This window comes from Amblyomma americanum, chromosome 2, assembly GCF_052857255.1.
Source record: "Amblyomma americanum isolate KBUSLIRL-KWMA chromosome 2, ASM5285725v1, whole genome shotgun sequence".
NCBI lineage: Eukaryota > Metazoa > Arthropoda > Arachnida > Ixodida > Ixodidae > Amblyomma > Amblyomma americanum.
The window spans coordinates 28,632,270-28,652,207 of record NC_135498.1 but is presented as its reverse complement, the minus strand read 5'-3'; the positions used below and the strand labels follow the sequence as shown (position 1 = coordinate 28,652,207).

The 19,938-nt window shown below is 48.7% G+C and overlaps 1 protein-coding gene across 1 annotated transcript in view; it reads right to left on the bottom strand.

The window, feature by feature from the left end:
- Positions 1–19,938, bottom strand: part of f (espin protein forked) — a 249,298-nt gene that overhangs the window by 95,594 nt on the left and 133,766 nt on the right. The window contains exon 3 of the mRNA XM_077653627.1: positions 10,347–10,530. Within this exon, the coding sequence (XP_077509753.1) occupies positions 10,347–10,530 (184 nt within the window). The remainder of the gene's footprint in view (positions 1–10,346; positions 10,531–19,938) is intronic.

Here is a 19,938-nt window from a genome sequence, read left to right as displayed (position 1 = left end):
AACGCCTCTGTGTCTTAGCGCATATTGGCATATAAAGCACACAACGCTTTGCAGCTATTGAGCGAGGCGTGGTACAACGCACCAGGAATGAGGAGACAGTGCAGGCAGCCATACTTTTTCGATTTTCACCGGTATGTTTAACATTTTTGCACTAACTGCCTCCTACTGCGCCGTGAAGTCAGCGGCGACTTATTTGAGTGCATCGCAGAATTATGGCCACATTCACAATAAATGAACACAAGACCAATGGCCCAGGCATATATCTCTCTCCGGCACTTTGCGTCGCACCAGACGCATATTGTGTCACGTCTTAAACACTGCACTCGAGAATCACGAACACACGTACCTTCCCAGCGGACTTTCAATCCTCTACTTCGCTCGCAGCAAAATCCAACGGTATCGCCGAATCCAATTCGCCACTTCTGACTTCGCAGTCCCCGAAGGAGACGATTAATGAAGTCAATCACGTGGCTCGCGATAATTCTCCTCTCGTTTCACCACCAATAAAAAAAAAACAAACAACGTCACGCACACCTGTCCCGCCGTCGTCTGTTTTGGAACTCCACCCACTGAGGACACAGAACCGCGAACGGCAGCTATTTAGAGAATCACCACGGGAAGCACTTCAACAGCGGCGCGCCGACGCACTGCTTGCTCTCAGGGCCGCCGATTCGGTTAGGGCCGATCCGATGCCAATCCCTTTAGTGACCTCCGAAGGGCTTCCATTAGACCTCAGGACCGCGACCGGCGGCGGCGACTGGCAGTCAACGGCGCAGACCGGAACTATAGGACTACACCGTTTCTACGAAGCGCTGTATCGGTTTCTTCATCTTGGCCAACAGAAATGGGCATGAGCGGACGGCGAGAGAGTTGAACTGGTGAAAAAGTAGCCTGGCGTAGAAGCGGGCCCGCCTCGTCACGACGCAGGTGGTGTTTAAAACCAGAAGTGGTGAAGGGAAGCGCAGTATGTCCATAATGTGAGGGAAAAGTCGTTTGGGTAGATTACTGTCACGTGACCAAGCCGAGAGGACAATGTAGAGGCACTGAAGCTGAGAGGTATCCTGGCTATAGGTCAGTGATGTTCTCAACAGAAAAAAAAAAAAACTATTCCCTGAACGACACTTTTGAGGAGCAGCCTCAAGCAGGATGAGTAATGTTTACGCGCAAAACCAGCCGTGAACGCACAGAATGGCCCACCAGTATCACTGCCGCAAAGGTTTCACAGCAGTGACGCGTTCAAGGACTGCCACCAGACTTCTAAAATGCGGGGTCCACTAGACAGATGTTGTCACCAAGTGCAGCGATCCAGAGAACGAAGACGACGAGTGTCTTAGTTCTGAGAGCTGGGGAGAATGCACACACGGTTCTCACGGGCCACGTTCACGTCACGTTCACGTCACGACTCTTCACTTTTTTTTCTCTCTCTATCGTCGGGTCAAGCCAGGTCAGGTCATTTACTCCGGTCGCATCTGCCCTAACGTAGCGGTCGTTAGCACTTCTCCTTCACGGTTGAAACACACACGCTTCTTTGTAGGAGCGGACGTGGCTCGAAGCAGGGCACACTGTCTGGTCGAATCGAATCGATTCGAATCAGCCTTTTAGGAGAGAGGGACACAACAACAACGAAAACCTCCTCCTCGAGACTCTTCACATTTTCCCCCTGGGGGCCACGCGCGACGTGCAGGAGAGCAGCTCACATCAGGCCGACGGCACTGCTCCTCCATCCGCGTCGGCGGCGGAGCATCGGGGCGGCTGCTGGCTCGCTGTTCTACTGGAGCGTTCCAGATGGCGCTCGAGAGGGCTGCTGCCGGTTTTTCCCGCGTGCCGCCGGCATAGCAGCGGTGGCCGCACTAATTCCGATCGCGAGGAGAAGTGAACGATTTGACTCGCGCTCGTTTCGCGTTCTCGGCTTAATCTTCGAAATCGGATGTCCCACATTTCGACGAGCCACGAAGCGGCGGAGGGGTGAATGGAGAGAGAGGGCAGTGGGGAGGGGGAGGGGAGGGGGAGACAGCGGGTGGGATTACGGTGTCCTCGCGGCCGTACGGGGCACGCTGCGGGCGCGTGCCCGCTACCCCACAGCACGCACTGGTGGCGTGCGCCACTGAGGGCGAAAGAGAGAGGAAGAGAAGAAAGGGTGGAAAGGAAAGTGGAGTGAGGAAGAGGAGGAGAGTAGTAAAGCCGGCGCCGCCACTGTTGTTTTCCCGTGCGGGTTACGGGAATCAATAGATCTGTCCGTATGAAAAATAAGGTGCCTGAAATGACGCAGCACGTGAGCGCTGCGATCCGTTGTATCGGAGATATGTTGTATTACAGATGCGGGCACCGGCCGCTTCGGGTTCCAACGAAGGCCGGAGTCGTCGAGGTTGGTGATCAGGATTTGGTCGTGAAGTATACATACACTAACGGTGCGTCGGTGCGGCGATGGTGGATACAGAAATGATCTTGTGATGACATTGCGGCTTCGAAGTCTTGGTCGACAAACCTAGGAGTTCAGTAGATCGATGTAAGTGGAGGCGATGAGCTTAATCTTTACGTCGTAAACAGGTCGAAAAGAACTGGCTGGTTGAGTACGGAACACCACAGTAGTGCAGAACACGTTCGCTATGAAGCGCTCGTATTGAACAACTAAGCAGAAAGTATGATTGCGTGAGAATGAGTGGCCTACCAGGTAGAGGTGGTTGTGCTCGAAAACTATTGGACAGGACTTGAGGTGGTATTAATAACTTTCTCGCAGAAAAGAATTCGGTGCCCAAATGACCTTACATAAATTTCTGAGTTCTGAGCGCAGGTGTTGGAAAACCCGGCGCCACGAACACTGTGTGTAATGACGAAACTAGTAGGTCTTGAAAGGCACGGACAGATACGAAGTACGAAACACGTACGCGCAGAAAACTAATTCCGTCACGACAGGCCAACTTTCCGGAAGTGTCATCCTGAACGGTGTGCAAATCTAGGAGGCACAAAGATATGACAGAATCAAAAGCCGTTAACTGGAGCGGTTCTTGTAACCAGAAAAAGAAGAAAAAAAAAAGATCAATATATGTTTCGTAAGTAAGTCAGGAATGCCTTTCACGAAATCCTAATGGGATACTTCATGTCCGAGGACATGTCTAACATTATTAGACAAAAATTATGAATAATCAAAAATTGTAAGGTACTGTTATGAAAACATTAAACGTAATTTGCAATTCTTCCGATGTGAAGCAAAATCTTTTACAGTTTTCCATCGCTCGCATGGAAAAGTTAAGACTGCCATAGAGAACCAAAGAGGGAGGCTCCTGACGATATCAAAAACATTTATAGAAAAAAAAACGCAATCCTGTAGGCGGGAGATTTGCGGATATAATGATCTTTATAGAAAAATCTTACAGTATATGAAAAAAAAAAACTGCGTTCATAACCTCTTTCTCTTTGAAAAATGCTTTTGTCCAGATATTTGGGTATGATAATTAAAGGAACATTGAAAATAAGTAGAAGTCGGTCTGTACCGATACGGTACAGCGTTCCAATCACAGAGATACCGTTCTCACCGAAAACGGACCTTTTATAAGCTACAATAATTCGAAAAACCAAATACAGGTGTCGCCATAACCGGTCAATTCCGCAAGTGAAATGCGTATGTCGACAACGAATTTTGGGAACGCATCCCAGGGGCTACGCTACATCGCCATTTCATTTAAAACTAAATGGAGATGTAGCGTAAAAATTCTCTGTAAGTGCGCCACGAATTAGAACCGACTAGCTGAAATATTTTTAAATCGAATTTGTTCGGCGATAAATGCGTGTTTTGCCGCCGGACAAACGCCAACGCAGCCGCAAAAAAAAAAAAAACAAACAAACTAGGTAATCATTTTTTACTGAGACAAATAATTGGGTGGAGTTGACCTCAGTGTCTCATTAAGTGGAAGCAGAAGAATAAGGATGGGAAATGAGCCCCCAATGACTTAAAGAAATCCAAGCTTGCGTTCTTGAATAAACAACGAATATTGCGCACCTGCCACGTGAATGGAGCAGAAAATAGGCTTCAGACGCAAGACAGTGAGTTAGAGAATGCAAACAAGGAAATTGACAGTCAATGCGCCTTCTTATAAAACAGATAAAGAAATAAACCAACTGCAGCTTCTCAGAGAGACAGAGGTGAGAAATGTTTGACTGATGCATATTTAGGTTCGAAAACCATCCTGCGGACTATGAGGCATTCCATACTAAATAAGGAGACCTGGGATGCCTTAACATGCAGAGAAAAGATAGCAGCCCCACCATTCCTGCATTTGGACTAGAAAGGTGCAACCGCAACAGCTGGGATCGAACCCGCGACCTTATTCTCAACAGCTTTAGCTTGTGGCGGGTAGATTTAGTTAAATAGTAGCACGAGTGTCGCCGGTGTGCGAAACACGTAACCTACCCGGTAAACTTACAAGTAACAAGCGGCAGATGTCAACCAGAGACGTTTTCCCACTGGTATGTTTTGATTTGGCGGGTGCCCTACATTGTTAAGATGCAGGGCGTACTTACAGACTAAGCTTACACATCATTAAATGTTAAGCACGTGCACGTGATATTGCACTATCCTATTAAGGAAAACAAGAAGTAGGCCTGACTCAGAAATGCGGACCCGTGGGAACCGTTTCACCAGCGCGCTGCCATACCCGTATCGAGAACAATAACCACGCAGTACAAAAAAAGAGGGCAGAACGGCAACGTTGTGGACACACCCAACAGGTAAATGGTGAGTTAATTAGCCTATATGTCATAACGCGATGTATCTGGAACTAGAAGCATTCGTGTATTTTTTTTTTCACAATGCAGACTTTCACGAAAAGAATAAGACATTAAAATTAGCTTCGAGTAAAGCAATTAACACACGACATCTGTAACACAGCGGTAAAAAAAAAAAAGACAAGTCAAGCCAACAGCCGAACCGCGTTCCAAAAACGCATTCCCCGCAGGTAAAGTATAACAGACAAAGAGACAGTTACATACAGTGAAGAGAAATGCTAATGCCTCCACCACTTTCGCCGCGCCGAACAAAGCGGAAGGGAGTCCGTGGCCAAGGCAAGGAAACGGTTCCCCCGTCGCGTTCCTGGTGGCGGTGCTTGTTGCGTGGTCGATGTGGTTTCAGCTGGTTCCGCCTTTTCGGCCCCCTCGGCCAGTATACGCACACAACCTATGCAGCGCCGGCCAAGCCGCCGATGAAAGACTGCCGGTGCCGGCCTCACCCCGTAAACACACACAGGCACGCGGTACTTAGCATGCACTCCACAACTCCTCACGTATCACAACTCGCGAAAGGCGCCGCAACGTCTCTCACACTGGCACGCACGGAATCGAATTGGACTGCTCGCTTACATACAGCGAGGGAGCGAGCGTGGTTTTTCGTACTCCGCAAAAAGAAACCGGTCGACGCCCCTTGCGGTTGGTTCGTATATACTTGCTGCGTGTGCGTCTCCCAAGGTGTAAAAGTGGAGGGGGTTATTAACCACGGCGAGTAATTGTTATTGGCGAACGCGCGCCTGTCACAAAGACCTGGTTTATATTCGCTCTAGCGGTGGACGACGGAATGAATAGAGCGCGCGCTTTTGTTTCGCGCCGAAGCTGGCAAGAGCTCCCCCCCTTTTTTCCAGCGTGCGTGGCTGGGGCCAAGTCACACCCATCAGTGTGGAACGCGTGCGTAGGGAAGCTCTCATTGTGGATGCAGCGAGCGGCGCTGCAGGAGCAGTAAGCCTTCGTGGCCGGGATAAAGATAGACATAGTGGACTCTTGTAGAAGCGGTCTATCGACTGTATATAGATTTCTTATAGACTCTATTCTCTTCCCATAGATATGTCCTTCTGTCTATTCATAGTCTATCGACTATTTACAGACAAAAGTCTACTAAAAGTGTACGGCCATAAATATATAGATTGTCCATAGACTGCCTGTGGGGTTTGTATTGCCTATAGACTAGTCTATAGGGTTTGTCTGTAGAAAGTCTATAGACTTTATAGACAAAAATCAAGAAAAGTTTGCACTTTATAGACAAAAGTCTATGGACAGTCTATAGACTGTCTAAAGACATTTTTTGCAAGGTGAGAAGAGAAATGAAAGATAAGGAGGCTGGGGGAGCGCCACTGTCACCATCTACAATTATGAACCCCAGACTACCGGTCGTGAGCAAGCGATGACTGAACCATGTGCAACCGTCACAGCTGTGCGAAAAGGTCCTCAACAACGCACATAGCTGTATGTATCGTGTGCGAGCCCGAAAGAAACGGCTGTATCACAGTTTATTTGGAGACTGAACAATGCGTAACAAGCGGGGAATGATTAAACGTATCGATGCTCTTATCGATCAGACCTGCATGCCAATCCTGTTTCGTGCAAGACAGCAGGACAACCTTCACGATGTATTTTCTCACAGTTGGAAAGTTTCCCAATCACCAGTGATTGTCTATGTCTGCGTGGAATCTAACTCTGAGAAGATACGATTGCAGATATTGAAATCTAGGAATAAGTAAACAAATTCATTTATAACGAAAAAAAGACTCTGCCATACCTTCATATATGAATATATATATAATCATACCTATGCAAACTAGAAATCTACACCGATCTGCGTGCAGTAGGCACCAGTCAAGAACACGAAATGATCTAGTTGTAATATCCAATTTCTTCGAGATAACCAGGATATGTGTCATTATATCCCCTATAGTGACTTCACAAGCCGGTGGGAAATTACTTTGTTGGATGCATGGCATGCTACATTGAAGTTCGCCCTTCCGAAAAAAAAAACGTATTGCCTGTGCATTTTCATGTTCGACAAGACACATTAACCCAAGAGAAAGAAACTCGTGCTATCGTCGATATCAGCACTGGAGAAAACTCTTACATTCATTTGAACGGCATTGGCAGCCTCCTCTCACACGCACTTCCATTACCCACTTGCCCAGACAAGAAGGAGAATGTGAGACAGACCGAGAAAGCGCTGTTCCGATTCTAAGCAGTCCTACCTCACTGACCCACCCACAATCTCGACCCACAATGACAAAAGCGTTTAATCCGTTCTAATACGGCGGTGCCACGCCACTTTGGCGCCATTTCCCCGCGGATAAAACAATAATGAGTGCCCGACCCAGATGGCTACCGAAAGGAAATCTTCCACTGCCTACGCTCGTTTTAATATCTGAACTTATCATCCCTTCGTTTCGTTCGCAAAGCCCGCCGTAATTAATCGCGCGGTCACACCCAAGTAGTGTGGCGACCGATGCTGCGCTGCATCAGTGTTGTGCACCGCTTGGCCGCCCGCTGGTTGTGTCCAGAACGTTTGAGGCGCGTTTCGAAGGAGTCTGTATTGAGGACGGTCGCGGCCACTGAAGTGCACTGACAAACATCAACAGGTCGCACAGATAGCATTTACCGGTGGTGAGGTGCAGCGGCCTTTATACTTACGAGGCAGCACCTGTGACGTTTTGCAACGGACTGAGACAAGTCTTGACAAACGAGCCAGTTCCGGCCCCGTCGCAAATCGCGCCTGCCTCTCTCTCAGCAACCGGCCGTAACTTTTATTCTCCCTGACTTCCTTCAAATGTGACCTCCATCTCTTTCAGTTTCAGCCTGGACCCTCGGCTTTTCAGTGATTTGACGTTGCGACTTAAGATAACACCTATACAGGGCGACAGTACAACGAAAGGGACAGACGCGGGTCTCCGGATTAAGAATAAAATATAAATAAATAAACGAAAGATCACCACCCACGTAAAGACTTCAATGCACTAGACCGAACGGAAGCCGTCCTGTGCGGACTCTGAGTTGGGCGCGTTTCAACAGTTACACTGCGCACGCCAGATAGCACGTTTTATTGGCCTAACCACGCCTCCGAGTTGAAGCGATTAGACCAACCCCTTTTTATTTAACTAACGAGAGAAGTTGCGTGAGATCAGGTAAGAGCGCTCAGGCAGTGGAGTGGAGCGAATAACTCAATTTCTTGAGTAAGCGCACAAAGAAACGTTCTGATAAAGCTCACGCGTTCCTGTTACGTAATTCGTCTCGCCCACCAAAATTTCAGAGAAAGAACTCCAGCAAAGCCCGGTAAGTAGGAAACAGAACAGCGGCAGAATGACGCCTTATCTGAAGTATACAGCGCGTGGCTGAAGCCTGAGCTCAGGCACCTCGTTTCGGGGCTGCTTGGCCCAACCATGCGAAGCGGGAACGGCCTCGGGGGGGAGGAGGTGCTTGGTTCTCAAGAGTCTGTGCGTTTTTTAAAACTCCAATCGACGAAGCGGTTCAGTTAATCACCGAGCGTGTTTTAATTTACGAGCGAAATCAGCGCGGCGTGATAAGAATAAAACAAGCGAAATCCCGGCCACTATACTGCCGTTATCCTCTATCTGGACCTCGCTGCAAGCGCTTCTCAGTCGCGGAAATAGCGAAAATAAGCGGTAGAGAAAGAAGTAGTTTCGTTTAAGTGGCCGTCGTTTGCATGCTAATGGGCAGTTTAGATACGTACTCTATGCGGTGGAGAAGAAAACATACAAGAACGTTTTGTTTAAACTAGGTGAGGCTGGCGGACGTAGGCCCGGGGCCTTCGATTGTTTATATGTTTTTACGTCTTCCCTCGTTTTTTTTTTTCATGAGCGGGAGGGGGGCGGGGCAGGCGGCCAGCTTTGTAAGCATATATGATTCCAAGGTAAACTGTAAAACTTCCGCTTAAAATGAATTCATTGTCACTCTGATGGAAAGTATAAGTGCGGGGCGACGGATCCCAGGCGTGTGCAATTGACTCGCGTGAGCTTGAGAACAACGCACGTATGAAAACATTCGCCGCGCGCTCGCAGTTTCCTCTCCACTGAACTTGTGAGGAGGATCATATACTATGTCATGTATTCGTCTTATAGAGAAGAAGATCTTTTCATAATGCCGAGTAGGCGTCTCAAGTTCCAACCAATCGTGGAGTGTTGTTTTCCATTTACAGCCTGCTCTATGTCGGAGAGGGTTCTACATTTTAACTTTGCAGCCTTTTAAGGCGATAGCCTTTAATGGCTCATACTCGCGGTGACCGTCCATCCGTTAAATCGCCACCTAGGTCACGTGGCGCCACGCTCGCGCCAGCTGCTCTTCTCCTCTGTCGTGAAATGAATTCAAGCGCGGCAAATTCAAATCAGTGAAATGAGTCGCAAACGGCTTTCGCCTTCCCGCAGTTGAGAGATATCTAAGTGCCTCAAACAAATATTTTTTTTTATCAATTGATACTAAATGCGTGAGGACCTGATAAGTGACGTCAGTGAGGTTCCAGTCGGGTTCAGCAGTCTCGCTCGCAAACGGTTGACCACCGGGCATCAGGCCAACAGTCGAAAAAACCAGCGCGATTGTTTGCATGAGAGCAGAACCTCGGGCTCCTTGATTCCAAGAGCTGCACTGAGACGAACGAACCGCTTCACTTCTTGGTTCATTATTGAAGGAACAAGAGAGGCACCGTGAAATGCAGACCGGGACGGAGAGAAGAAGACGGAGCATGGCGCAGGTCCTGTCTTCAGCTAAGTGTCATTACCTGCATTATGCGCTGCCGCTCTTGCTAATTGAAGCTATAAGCCCATGGACGGCAGCCAGCGTTTGCAAGTGTTAATGCTGTTCGTGAAACATGCGCTCCATGTAGGAGTACAAAAAATAGTAGAAATGTTCTACGGGTTTGTACTTCCGTAAAACTGATAAATTATGACTATGAACATGCATTGGATCAGTTGGAGTGGTTGTTGGTACCACTGTTCCTTATTTTGGCCGCGCTCTGGTTAATTTAGCTCTAGGCTGTAGCTTTGTCAGCACTCACCTTTACCTTCGGTCCCCAGAACAGCGTGTCTCATGGCCAGAACAAGCAGTGACGTAATACGTAACCTGAACACTGTCACAGCCGTCTAGTCTGCCCGCATACTTTTGCAGAGAAATATTTTGTCTGATCTTTTGTGACTAGTCAGGTCCGTTATAAGTGATGGACTATACAGTCAGCGGTAAAAGTTTTCAGTATGCGTGTGTGTGCCCGGGAAGAATGTCGCACTCCCTGGCGGCCCACTCGCCTGGTGTTGATACTGGCGGATGCACTATGGACGCACCCACATACAGGAAATCACGTCAGGGAGCCGAACTGGCCTGCGTGACTGCATCAACATAATTCTTCCTCCACACTACCTCCCTCAAACATGAGCTGCCGACTATGTATATTTGCTTTGTATATACTTCATTCACCTGTTGTGAGCGCTCACTCCTGTCACTTCATTACGAACACTCTTCCTGCAAATGAAAGGATGGTAATGCAGAAAAAAAAGGTGAAGATTGCTGCACTGAGGCAGTGCAGCAGAGTGCGCGATACGCACCATCCAGCGGACGCATTCGAGGGCCCCCATCTGCGCGGCGGCGTGTAGCGGGGCCATTCCGTCGCGCGCCCTCAGGTGCAGGTTGCCTCCGGCCACGGTGACCAGGTGCTGGAGAACCGCCACGTGGCCCTCCTGCGCCGCCAGGTAGACGGGCGTCACCTGGTTCTCCATCGGGGTGTTGGCACTGCGCAAGAAAGCGCCAGGTTACTTAACTAGTTGCAGTCAGCCTGGCGTCGAAGAAAGGTGTAATCCTTTCTTGTTGCTAAATCCTGACGCCGAGGTAAAGAGGTGACAACGATATTCGTACCGCACACCAACCCCAGACAATGCCCTCTCCTACAGGCTTACCTGGACTACTACTACCATCGCAATCGTGGCTGTCATCATCATCACCATCCTACGTCCACTAAAAGGCCTCTGCCTCTGGTCACCAATTAACTATGTTCTGACCACTCTGTGCTTCCAAGCTGCCTAATGCCATGCGCCCACCTGACTCCATGCCGCCCCTTGCTACGCTTGCATTCTCTTGGAAACCACTCCGTCATGTTCAACCGGTACATGGAGCACACCACCAGAAATGGCGCATTCTCGAGAAAGCCAGCTCTCTGTTCCAAAAATGGTCTAGGCTTTAATAATAATAATTGTTTTTTTTGGGGAAAGGAAATGGCGCAGTATCTGTCTCATATATCGATGGACACCTGAACCGCGCCGTAAGGGAAGGGATAAAGGAGGGAGTGAAAGAAAAAAGGAAGAAATAGGTGCCGTAGTGGAGGGCTCCGGAATAATTTCGACCACCTGGGGATCTTTAACGTGCACTGACATCGCACGTTAAAGATCCCCAGGTGGTCGAAACTAGGCTTTAGAGGAAAACATTTTGATCCGCGAGGAGGCGAACACGGGAGTCTCCGGTTACTACTCGTACAAAACCACGACGTCCAATTCGACCCATTTGGGCCGCAGAAAGTCAGACATTCAGCTGTCAGCGTCATAAAAACCCCCTCTGTTATGACGCAGTATGAGCGTGCGTACGTGAACAGCGTATGCACTGCTTGCGCAACTTACAACGCGCGCTCTTATCATTGGCAACCGTTCTTTATGCTAATGTTCCCTGACCGCGTCAGGCGCACTTCGATGAGGGCAGAATGGAAAAGCGACCGCGTGTAATGGGATTTCGAAGCGCGTTTAACATGTCCCGGCGGGTCAAAATTAATTCGAAGCTCGGTACGGCGGCGTCCGTCATAACCTTCGCACTTGTTTGGTCGTAAAACCGCAACAGTTGCCTCTATGCAAATGCTAAACGAAATGTTAGTGTCTTGCTACTTGTCATTAAGAGAAGGCGAAAAGTCAATTCCTCGAATTTATGCTGCTTTCTTATGGCTTTTATGTTTCTTTTATGATTTTTTTGCGAGCTAACTTGTCTTACGGGGTCGAGAATTAGCAAGCGCATACCATAAGGCGTGTTTTTGAGGGCAAGGACTTCTTTGCTTCGGATATTTTCTTGCATTTATTTAAATGGTTAACGGGCCTGCTTGAACCCTGAATGTCCTAGGGTCACTATGGTCCGTACACCGCGACGGATTCATGCTTGCATAAGCACTATGGGAATCTTTCTAGTGGGATTTGTTCTTTTCGCAGAAGACAGCGATGCACTGCAGTATAATTTACTGCCAATTTTCTTTTGTGTTTATTTTATTATTCAACGCACGTGAGAAACCAGCCTAGTAGATAGGATGGAGGCAGTTGCGATGAACCTTCGCGTACGTCACAACAATGTCCAGTGTTCGCGTGATTACAATACCAAAGCTACTGAACGTGTATCCTGAGCAGTGAGCCAAAGTTGTGCTGCGGTTTCTTTCGGCATACTACCAACTTTTCGGAAGCGGAAACGACATTCCCCACACTGCCTGAAGTTTTGAACTTATTCAGGCGCTCCACGGATACCGGATAACATGACTTGCCCTAACAAAAACTTCTTTAGATAGTCTATAGACTGTCCATAGACTTTTGTCTATAACGTCTATAGACTCTCTACAGACGAAGACTAGAGAACAGTCTAAAGACAATACAGTCTATAGACAGTCTATAGATTTATGGCCATACACTTTTAGTAGACTTTTGTCTATAGACAGTCTCTAGACTATGAATATACAAAAAGAATATCTATAGGAAGGCACTAGAGTCTATGAGAAGTATTTTAGTAGACTTTTGTCTATAGACAGTCTCTAGACTATGAATATACCAAAACAATATCTATAGGAAGGCACTAGAGTCTATGAGAAGTATATAGACTGTCGATAGACCATTTTTATAAGGGTGGGCTGATTGCACTGCTCAGCAGCAGAGACTTGTGCGTGCAGCTTCCGGTAGGAGTAACGGATAGGAAGCAGTGGTCTGGGACCTTCAGGAAGGTTCAAGAAGGTCACGCACTCACCTAAGTAAAAGCAAGAACACGTCCAGCTCATTAGCTTTCACTTGTTCTAGTCACGAAAGGAGCTCTTGGACCATGCCACTAAGGTTGGCTCAGAGAAAATCTTTACAGCCCATGCTTCTCTATACTTTGGCACTGCAGACATACATTGGCCTGCGTTGCCTTCGCCTAAACAACGTGCGTATATCGATGCATTCCATCATCGCGTTGATCTTTCCAAAGACCCATGCTGTGCGCGAGGTCGTCAGGCGAGACTGTCCAATGCATCCTGCCTGACTGGCACCCCGCTAGGCGAATCAACGGCGCTTTCGAAGCAACCGGCTCCACCAGATCTCGGAGAACTACCTTGACTTCTCAAGCTGCCAGGAGCTTATGGAACTGCGAGCACGCCAAAACGAAAGGGCACCAATCTGGTGGCAAGATAATGAGAGTACAATGATGCGAAAATTTCTTGTCTACTTTGCTTTGCTGCATTTTGATGGCTTCTTTGTCGACAGTCACCATTCCAAAATTATTAAGAAGCATAATAGAAAGTAAGACATCCGCACCCAGCAATTTAAACGACATGACTAAGCCTTTTATCCTAGTGTCCTCTACATGTCATACCGCAGTATTCATGTTCAAACACTTGCTCTCTGAGAAATCTGTAGGCAACGTATAAACAAGCCGACCGCTTGACCCACGGTCTTATGGGAAGGAGTTCTTCGACCTCTGGTGCGGGATTGGATTTCTTGCCTCAGCAACAGGATCTTGAGAATGAACTCTCAGCAGCGCACGCGGCAGCGTCAGTGTACATTCGACATGAAGCAGTTGTGTCCTCCACCATGGCGTTGCTTACTTAAGGTCAAGGGAAACCAACGCAGCCCTGAAAATGGCTCACATCATCGAGTCGACCTAGCCAACATCAAACTCACGGTCACCCTGTAAATATAATTTTCAACTCTATCCTCGCTTTCGTTCCGTTATGTAGGCCGTTGCCGGTTTCCTTTTCAGAGACGTCAAAACAGAAAAGGAAAGGAAGGCGTGTGTGAAAACCGGGCGACGCCCTCTCCGCAGCTGCACGCATCGTTGAATCCGAGTTCCGACACGGCGGTCAAAGTGGAACGAATGCCGCGAACGGCGCGCCGAGATCCGCGCTGCGGCCAACGTTGCTCTATTTGTCTTCCCTGGAAGAAGAAAAAGAAGAAGTAGTAGAAGAAGAAGAAGAAGAAGAAGAAGAGGGGGAGGAACGGAGGAATGATAACAACCTTGGCCCCCGCCGCCGACTAGCGAGGGAGTGAGCGCGCTAAGTGGCGGCCATTGTGCTATCACCGCTGCTCCCTGCGATCGCCTCCTAGACACACAACTCCTCCCAGCTCGAGTCAAGAGCAAGCGCACGGCACACATAAACGGAGCCCGGCAACGGCCACTGCGCCAGCGCGGCCACCGAACTTGGCTGCTGCGCGAAGGGGGATGCTCGCTGCCACTGGAAGGAGGAGGGGGCGCTGGAGAAATGCACTCGAAGAAGCAGGCAGTGCGCACGACTGTGTCTGAGGGGTGGCGATTGTTTGAGAAGGCGGAGCGGGTTCGCGTACAGTGTTGACGCAGCGCGCCGATTGAGCACCGTGTGCGATGCAATGGCTCTCTCAACCGGTAGGCATGGGAATGTTCGCGCTCGCCGCTTCCGATGAGCATCGATGTCGCAGCACGCAGGGGTGACGTCAGCATCTACACTTTGTGCAGTTCGTCGCTCGCGCAATACTCGCATGGCGCACGGGGCGAGTTCTTGTACTTCTCTTTATATGTGTGTGCCTGTACAACAGGAGCTTCTCCAAGCGGCGCTGACGTAACGATTGTTCTCAGAACATTTCGAACCTGGAATTTCCGTGCATGCGTGATAGTCACGTCGACCTGCGAGACAACGAGACATTTTGCTTTTCACGTGTTCCTTTTTACGGAAACACGTTCTGCAAAGAGATATTGTCATCGTAACAATACCATTATCACTGTTATCATAACCGTTCTTACAACCACCAACCCGCCGCGGTGGCTCAGTGGTTAGGGCGCTCGACTACTGATCCGGAGTTCCCGGGTTCGAACCCGACCGCGGCGGCTGCGTTTTTATGGAGGAAAAACGCTAACGTGCCCGTGTGCTGTGCGATGTCAGTGCACCACTTCTGCACCACCATTGCGACTAAATATCTTGTGCTGCGCAAGCTGTGTCTTTCGTCCCCGATTTCTCAGAAGATACATCCCCCCCCCCCCCCCCGCCTGCCATTCTCGTCCAGGTATGACGGCGAGTACAGGACAAAGGTATTGCGCAGAGGTATGGACCTCAATCCATTTATTTATCGATGAAAGAGTCATAGTATACCGGAACCGAGCCGTGCCGGTACGGTTGCTGCGGTGGGCTCGGAGTGAATGCGCATGCGTAGATCCGACGTCGATCTTCATTTTACCTGCGAACGGTGGCAAACCCACATCACACTCCGTACCCCTAAAGCAAACTTACGCCTTCTTTCGCCTGAGCTTTCTTCGTACCTGGTATGCCTTTCAGCACCTGACTCAACTTGAACTCCTTCACATCACCTTCACATGCAGTGTTCTCGACTGCGTGGTTTCGCCTCATTGTCGCGGAACTGTACTTTTGGGAGTCTTAAAGAGGCAAGAATACTTGTGTCCTACGCTAGTGCTAAGCGGAGTTCACATAATCGGAGCTGGGACTTCGCTGTGGTGTGGCGCAATAGTTAAATGTTCTCGGTCGATAGCTGCGTTAGTCGCCGCCCATCCTTCGATATATGAGAGTCATTCCCGACACTCAAAGACTAGCGCTCGTTTCCCGCGCTTGTTGCAGTTAATCCCAATCACACGCGTCATTTCGAGTACGTATCAGTCGGAAAAAGCGATTGTGACTGGAATAACAATGCCGAAGTTTTACACCGAAGACCTTATCCCGCGACGACTTAAACCTAGAACGCTTCCTCAAATGACTCACTCGCCAAGGAAAAGACCGGTATAACCAACTCCCTTTCTAAACAACCACGTGCTCTGGCTGTAACAGATCAACCGCAGACAATGCCCGCCGTAACAGCGTAAAACACAATAAACACCGGTTCTGGGTCAAGTCCGCATCAATAATCTTGGCGCGTTCAAAAGCGAAGTTCTTATCGCCTTCTAAACAGTGGAGATAGTAAAGCCAGGGACTCAGACCAGTGAAGCGGGTAACAGTGTTGCGAACTGTGGTCCGTCCCAGTGCGCAAGAAGACACTCGCAGGCGATTCAGTGCCGTTCACGTTCTTCGATGACTCGCTTCAGTGTCCGCGCAGAGCCACACCGTGTCGCGCATGTTGCCTTCCAGAGATAAGGTCAGAAGGAAAGCAGTCAGCGTGCTGTGCCGCCGCTGCTTCTGTTGTTTCACCCCGTGTTCTTGTTTTGCCGTCTTGCCGGCGCCTCTGCGGGGTCTTTGCACTCCACGTAGTTTTACGGCTATTCCCTTTCTTTTTTTTTTTTGATAGCACCATTTCTAACTTTTTTTTTACTTTTTGTGTTTGTGTGTTATTGTCACACTTTCGACGTTGTTTTCACAACACCCATAACCCTCTTCTTTCTCTCTTATTTCTTTTTTTTCTTCTCCTGCTCGTTCTTTCCGGCAGTTTTCACCCCACTCCCTTGAAAGTATACAGTGCTTGGAGGCATTCGTTACCTCATTCGCGGTCATTTTGCTTCGGGGCTACCCGTCGTTTTGTTCCCTTCTGCTGTTTTGGTGTCAGTTTCTTTTCTTCCTGACATGTTTTTCTTTTTTTGCATGTGTGCGTCGGCGTTGTAGAGCCACTCCTGCTCTGCTCTGTCCGTTCCCGAAGCGGTCGTTACGTCTCAGTTGCGTTTGTAGTTGTCGCTCCCTTCTAGTCAAGTTCATTGTTTCGGAATGTTCTGCCTGCGATTTGAGCTCTGCTGCCTCTAAACCGTAACGGAACGAATTCATTCTTCATTTTTTCCTTGCTCTAGATATTTTTCTTTTGCATTCGTCGCTTCTACTGCCATCGCCTTGGCTGCATTTTCTTGTGTAGAATTTTTTGTTGTTTTCACAGTAGGGTTATGCGCTGTCTGCGGCCAGCCCTCAACCATCTTTTTCCACGCGGCATACGGTTCAAATGCACGCACGCACGATTACACACACACACGCACACACACACACACACACACACACACACACACACACACACACACACACACACACACACACACACACACACACACACACACACACACACACACACACGCGCGCGCGCGCGCGCGCACACGCGCGCACACACACACACGTACACACACACGCGCGCGCACACACACGCACACACGCGCGCGCGCACACGCACACACACACACACGCGCGCGCGCGCGCAATAAAAAATAATAATAATAGAAGCCAATGGGAGAGGCCTTTCTCCTGTGCTGAATTCAATGCGGCGGACAATGATTATGATGATGACAATGATGAAGTTTAAGGATCGACATCTGAGCTAGTTGGTAATGCATTACGAAAAAATTTAGCGCACACACGACGAACAACAAGGTAGACAAGACAACAGAGGCGCTACTCGATCGCAACAGGGCGTTTATTACAAAAACGCAGAATGTTAAGAGAAAGATACAAAACAGCAATAAAAAAGAAGCCTTCACACCGGCGCATAGAAGGTAATCAAGCAGGTGCACCGAGATATAAAAACTCTCGCTCATGCAAGACCACCATAGGATCAGCCATACACGATTGCCCCTTCTTGTGGTTATCACATGCCTCAGCAATTTCTCTAGTCAGCTGGTCTGGATGGCGAAACAAGATGGTGGTTTAATCAAGCAGGACTTGCAGCGTGTACATTTAGAGCAGTGTTTAGAGGAATTGGACGAGGGCGGCTTTTTAAGGAACAAAATGTGCTCTCGCAGTCGCTCATTTAGGCAACGGCCCGTTTGGCCAATATAGGTCGGACCACAAGAGAAAGAAATGTGGTACACCCCTCCTTTCACACATGTAACATGGCGGTTACCATGCTTCACAGTGCGTCACTTCTTTTTGTCCACCATGCCACTGCGCGCAGCAATCCGACCACATATGCTGCTCACTTTATGGGGGCAGAAAAGAAGATATTCACGTCATATCGGTTACCCCCATTTTTGAGTTGGTGCGAAAACCGATGCACATAAGGAACAACCATGATCTTTTTCTTTGTCTCCTCTGCACCTGCAGGAGAACATTTATTGACAGCTTTAACTTTTTTCAGCACCTTTATAGAAGCCAGAGACAAGACATCCTCTGGGAACCCCGCCAGTCTTAACCTATTGAATTGCTCTAAAAAGCTTTCTTTCATAGACTTAAAGCACGACTTCTGCAGTGACGAACCTAAGTAGGCGACAGCAATTCCGCATTTCACAATTCGATAATGGCTAGACTTGAAATTTAAAAGTGGCTTCACTGACCGCGGTGAATACACCCAGCAAACGTGGCCCTGCTTAAACATTTGGAGGATGCTTATGCTTCGCCTTTAAGAGCAGGACGCGACAGCGTGTTGCAGCATTGCCAAGGAATCCACGGAACGCCATCGTCCTTCGGTGCGACCCCTTGCCGGACAATTTAAGGAAAGGAAACATATCTTGGCGGACACCCGAACCGCGCCGTAAGGCAAGGAAAATGAAAATAATCACTTCAAGGAAAGGAAACGACGCCTGTCTCACTTATCTCGGTGGACACCCGAACCGGGCCGTAAGGGAAGGAAATTGAAATGAAAATTTGTTTTAAGAGAAAGAAATGACGCCTGTCTTACAGTTCTCGCTGGACACCCGTACCGCGCCGTAAGGGAAGGAAAATCCCTTCCTTTACGGCACGGTTCAGGTGTCCACCGAGATGCGCCATTTTTCGCTCACGGCCAAAGAAGCCGACGACACCGACTTTTCTGCGACACGAGCTCCTTGAAGCTGTCGCGTTAAAACAAAAACAAAGTTTGAGATCTAGGAACTGCAAACATTCATTGGTGGGCGTTTCAGATGTAAACTGCAGTCCACATCCATACTCTCTAAAAATCTTAAGCACATCCACTACCCGCCTTGTGCTGTCTTGTCTACCTTGTTGTTCGTCGTGAGTGCGTTAAACTTTTTCGTGATGAAGTTTAAGTTGGAATTTTACAGCCCGGCAGGTTGTGAGGGCCATAAATGCACCAAGCACGAAATAAGCCTATTATGGACTGCTAGGGACAATTTGGGAGCTGACCTTAAAGGCACAGCGTGCCAAGGGAAGCGCTGAAGTAGTTGCTATGTTATTATGTTTAGAAGGAAATAAAATTTGTGCGGTCAGTGAGAATAAGCAAAAATATTGTCACGAAGTTGTACCTAGCGGTCGTTGTAGTGCAACCAGGGTCCATTTTTGAAACGATTCATTTTCACGTTCATTATTTCGTAGTCATATCACGTATAGGCATAGCTGCCTCCTCTGACGTCAAGCCGGTAGCTTACAACAATGTCCCCTGCCAGCTCCAGAATCAAACGCCGAACTGACCAATCACGAAGAAGCACACAGATTAATGGAAAAGGAATCATTTCGAGAAACAAGCCCTGGGTTGCTATAATAAAGTGATTTGTTTTCGATTCTATTCCATTTCACTTTCTTTTTCGCTCTGCACGACAGTCTCGCGCGACGCCACGCCTACAGCCTCGTCGGGTCTGAAGCAATGACAAAGAGGGACCGCAGGGTGCGGCGTCGCTCACGAAGATCACGAAGACCGTAAAAAAAACATTGAAATGAATAGCAAGAAAATTGCTTTATTATACAGGGTCCGGTGGTCGTCAGTCGTCCACTGCCCGTCTGATGAGGCCGAATTGATTTTTAGTCTCAGAGCTCATCACGTTGACGCTGACGTCGCTGTTGTCGAGCGCTGCACCCGTTAGGCTTTTGTAAAACTCGCTGTCACTTTAGCTGGCCCTCCTCATGAAGAATTCATCTCGCGCCGCCATTCTCCAACTTATCTCGGCGAACTTTCGGGCCACGAGGAGAGGGTACACCAGTTGGCATTCTACCGCCCCTTCGCCGGCGCGAGTTCGATGTCTCCGTCGAGTTTCTCCACATCTCTTCAAGACGAAGCCGTTAGGGTCCCCACCGCGCCTGACTTCCCTTTTCCTTTTTTTTTTACTTTACTCGTATTG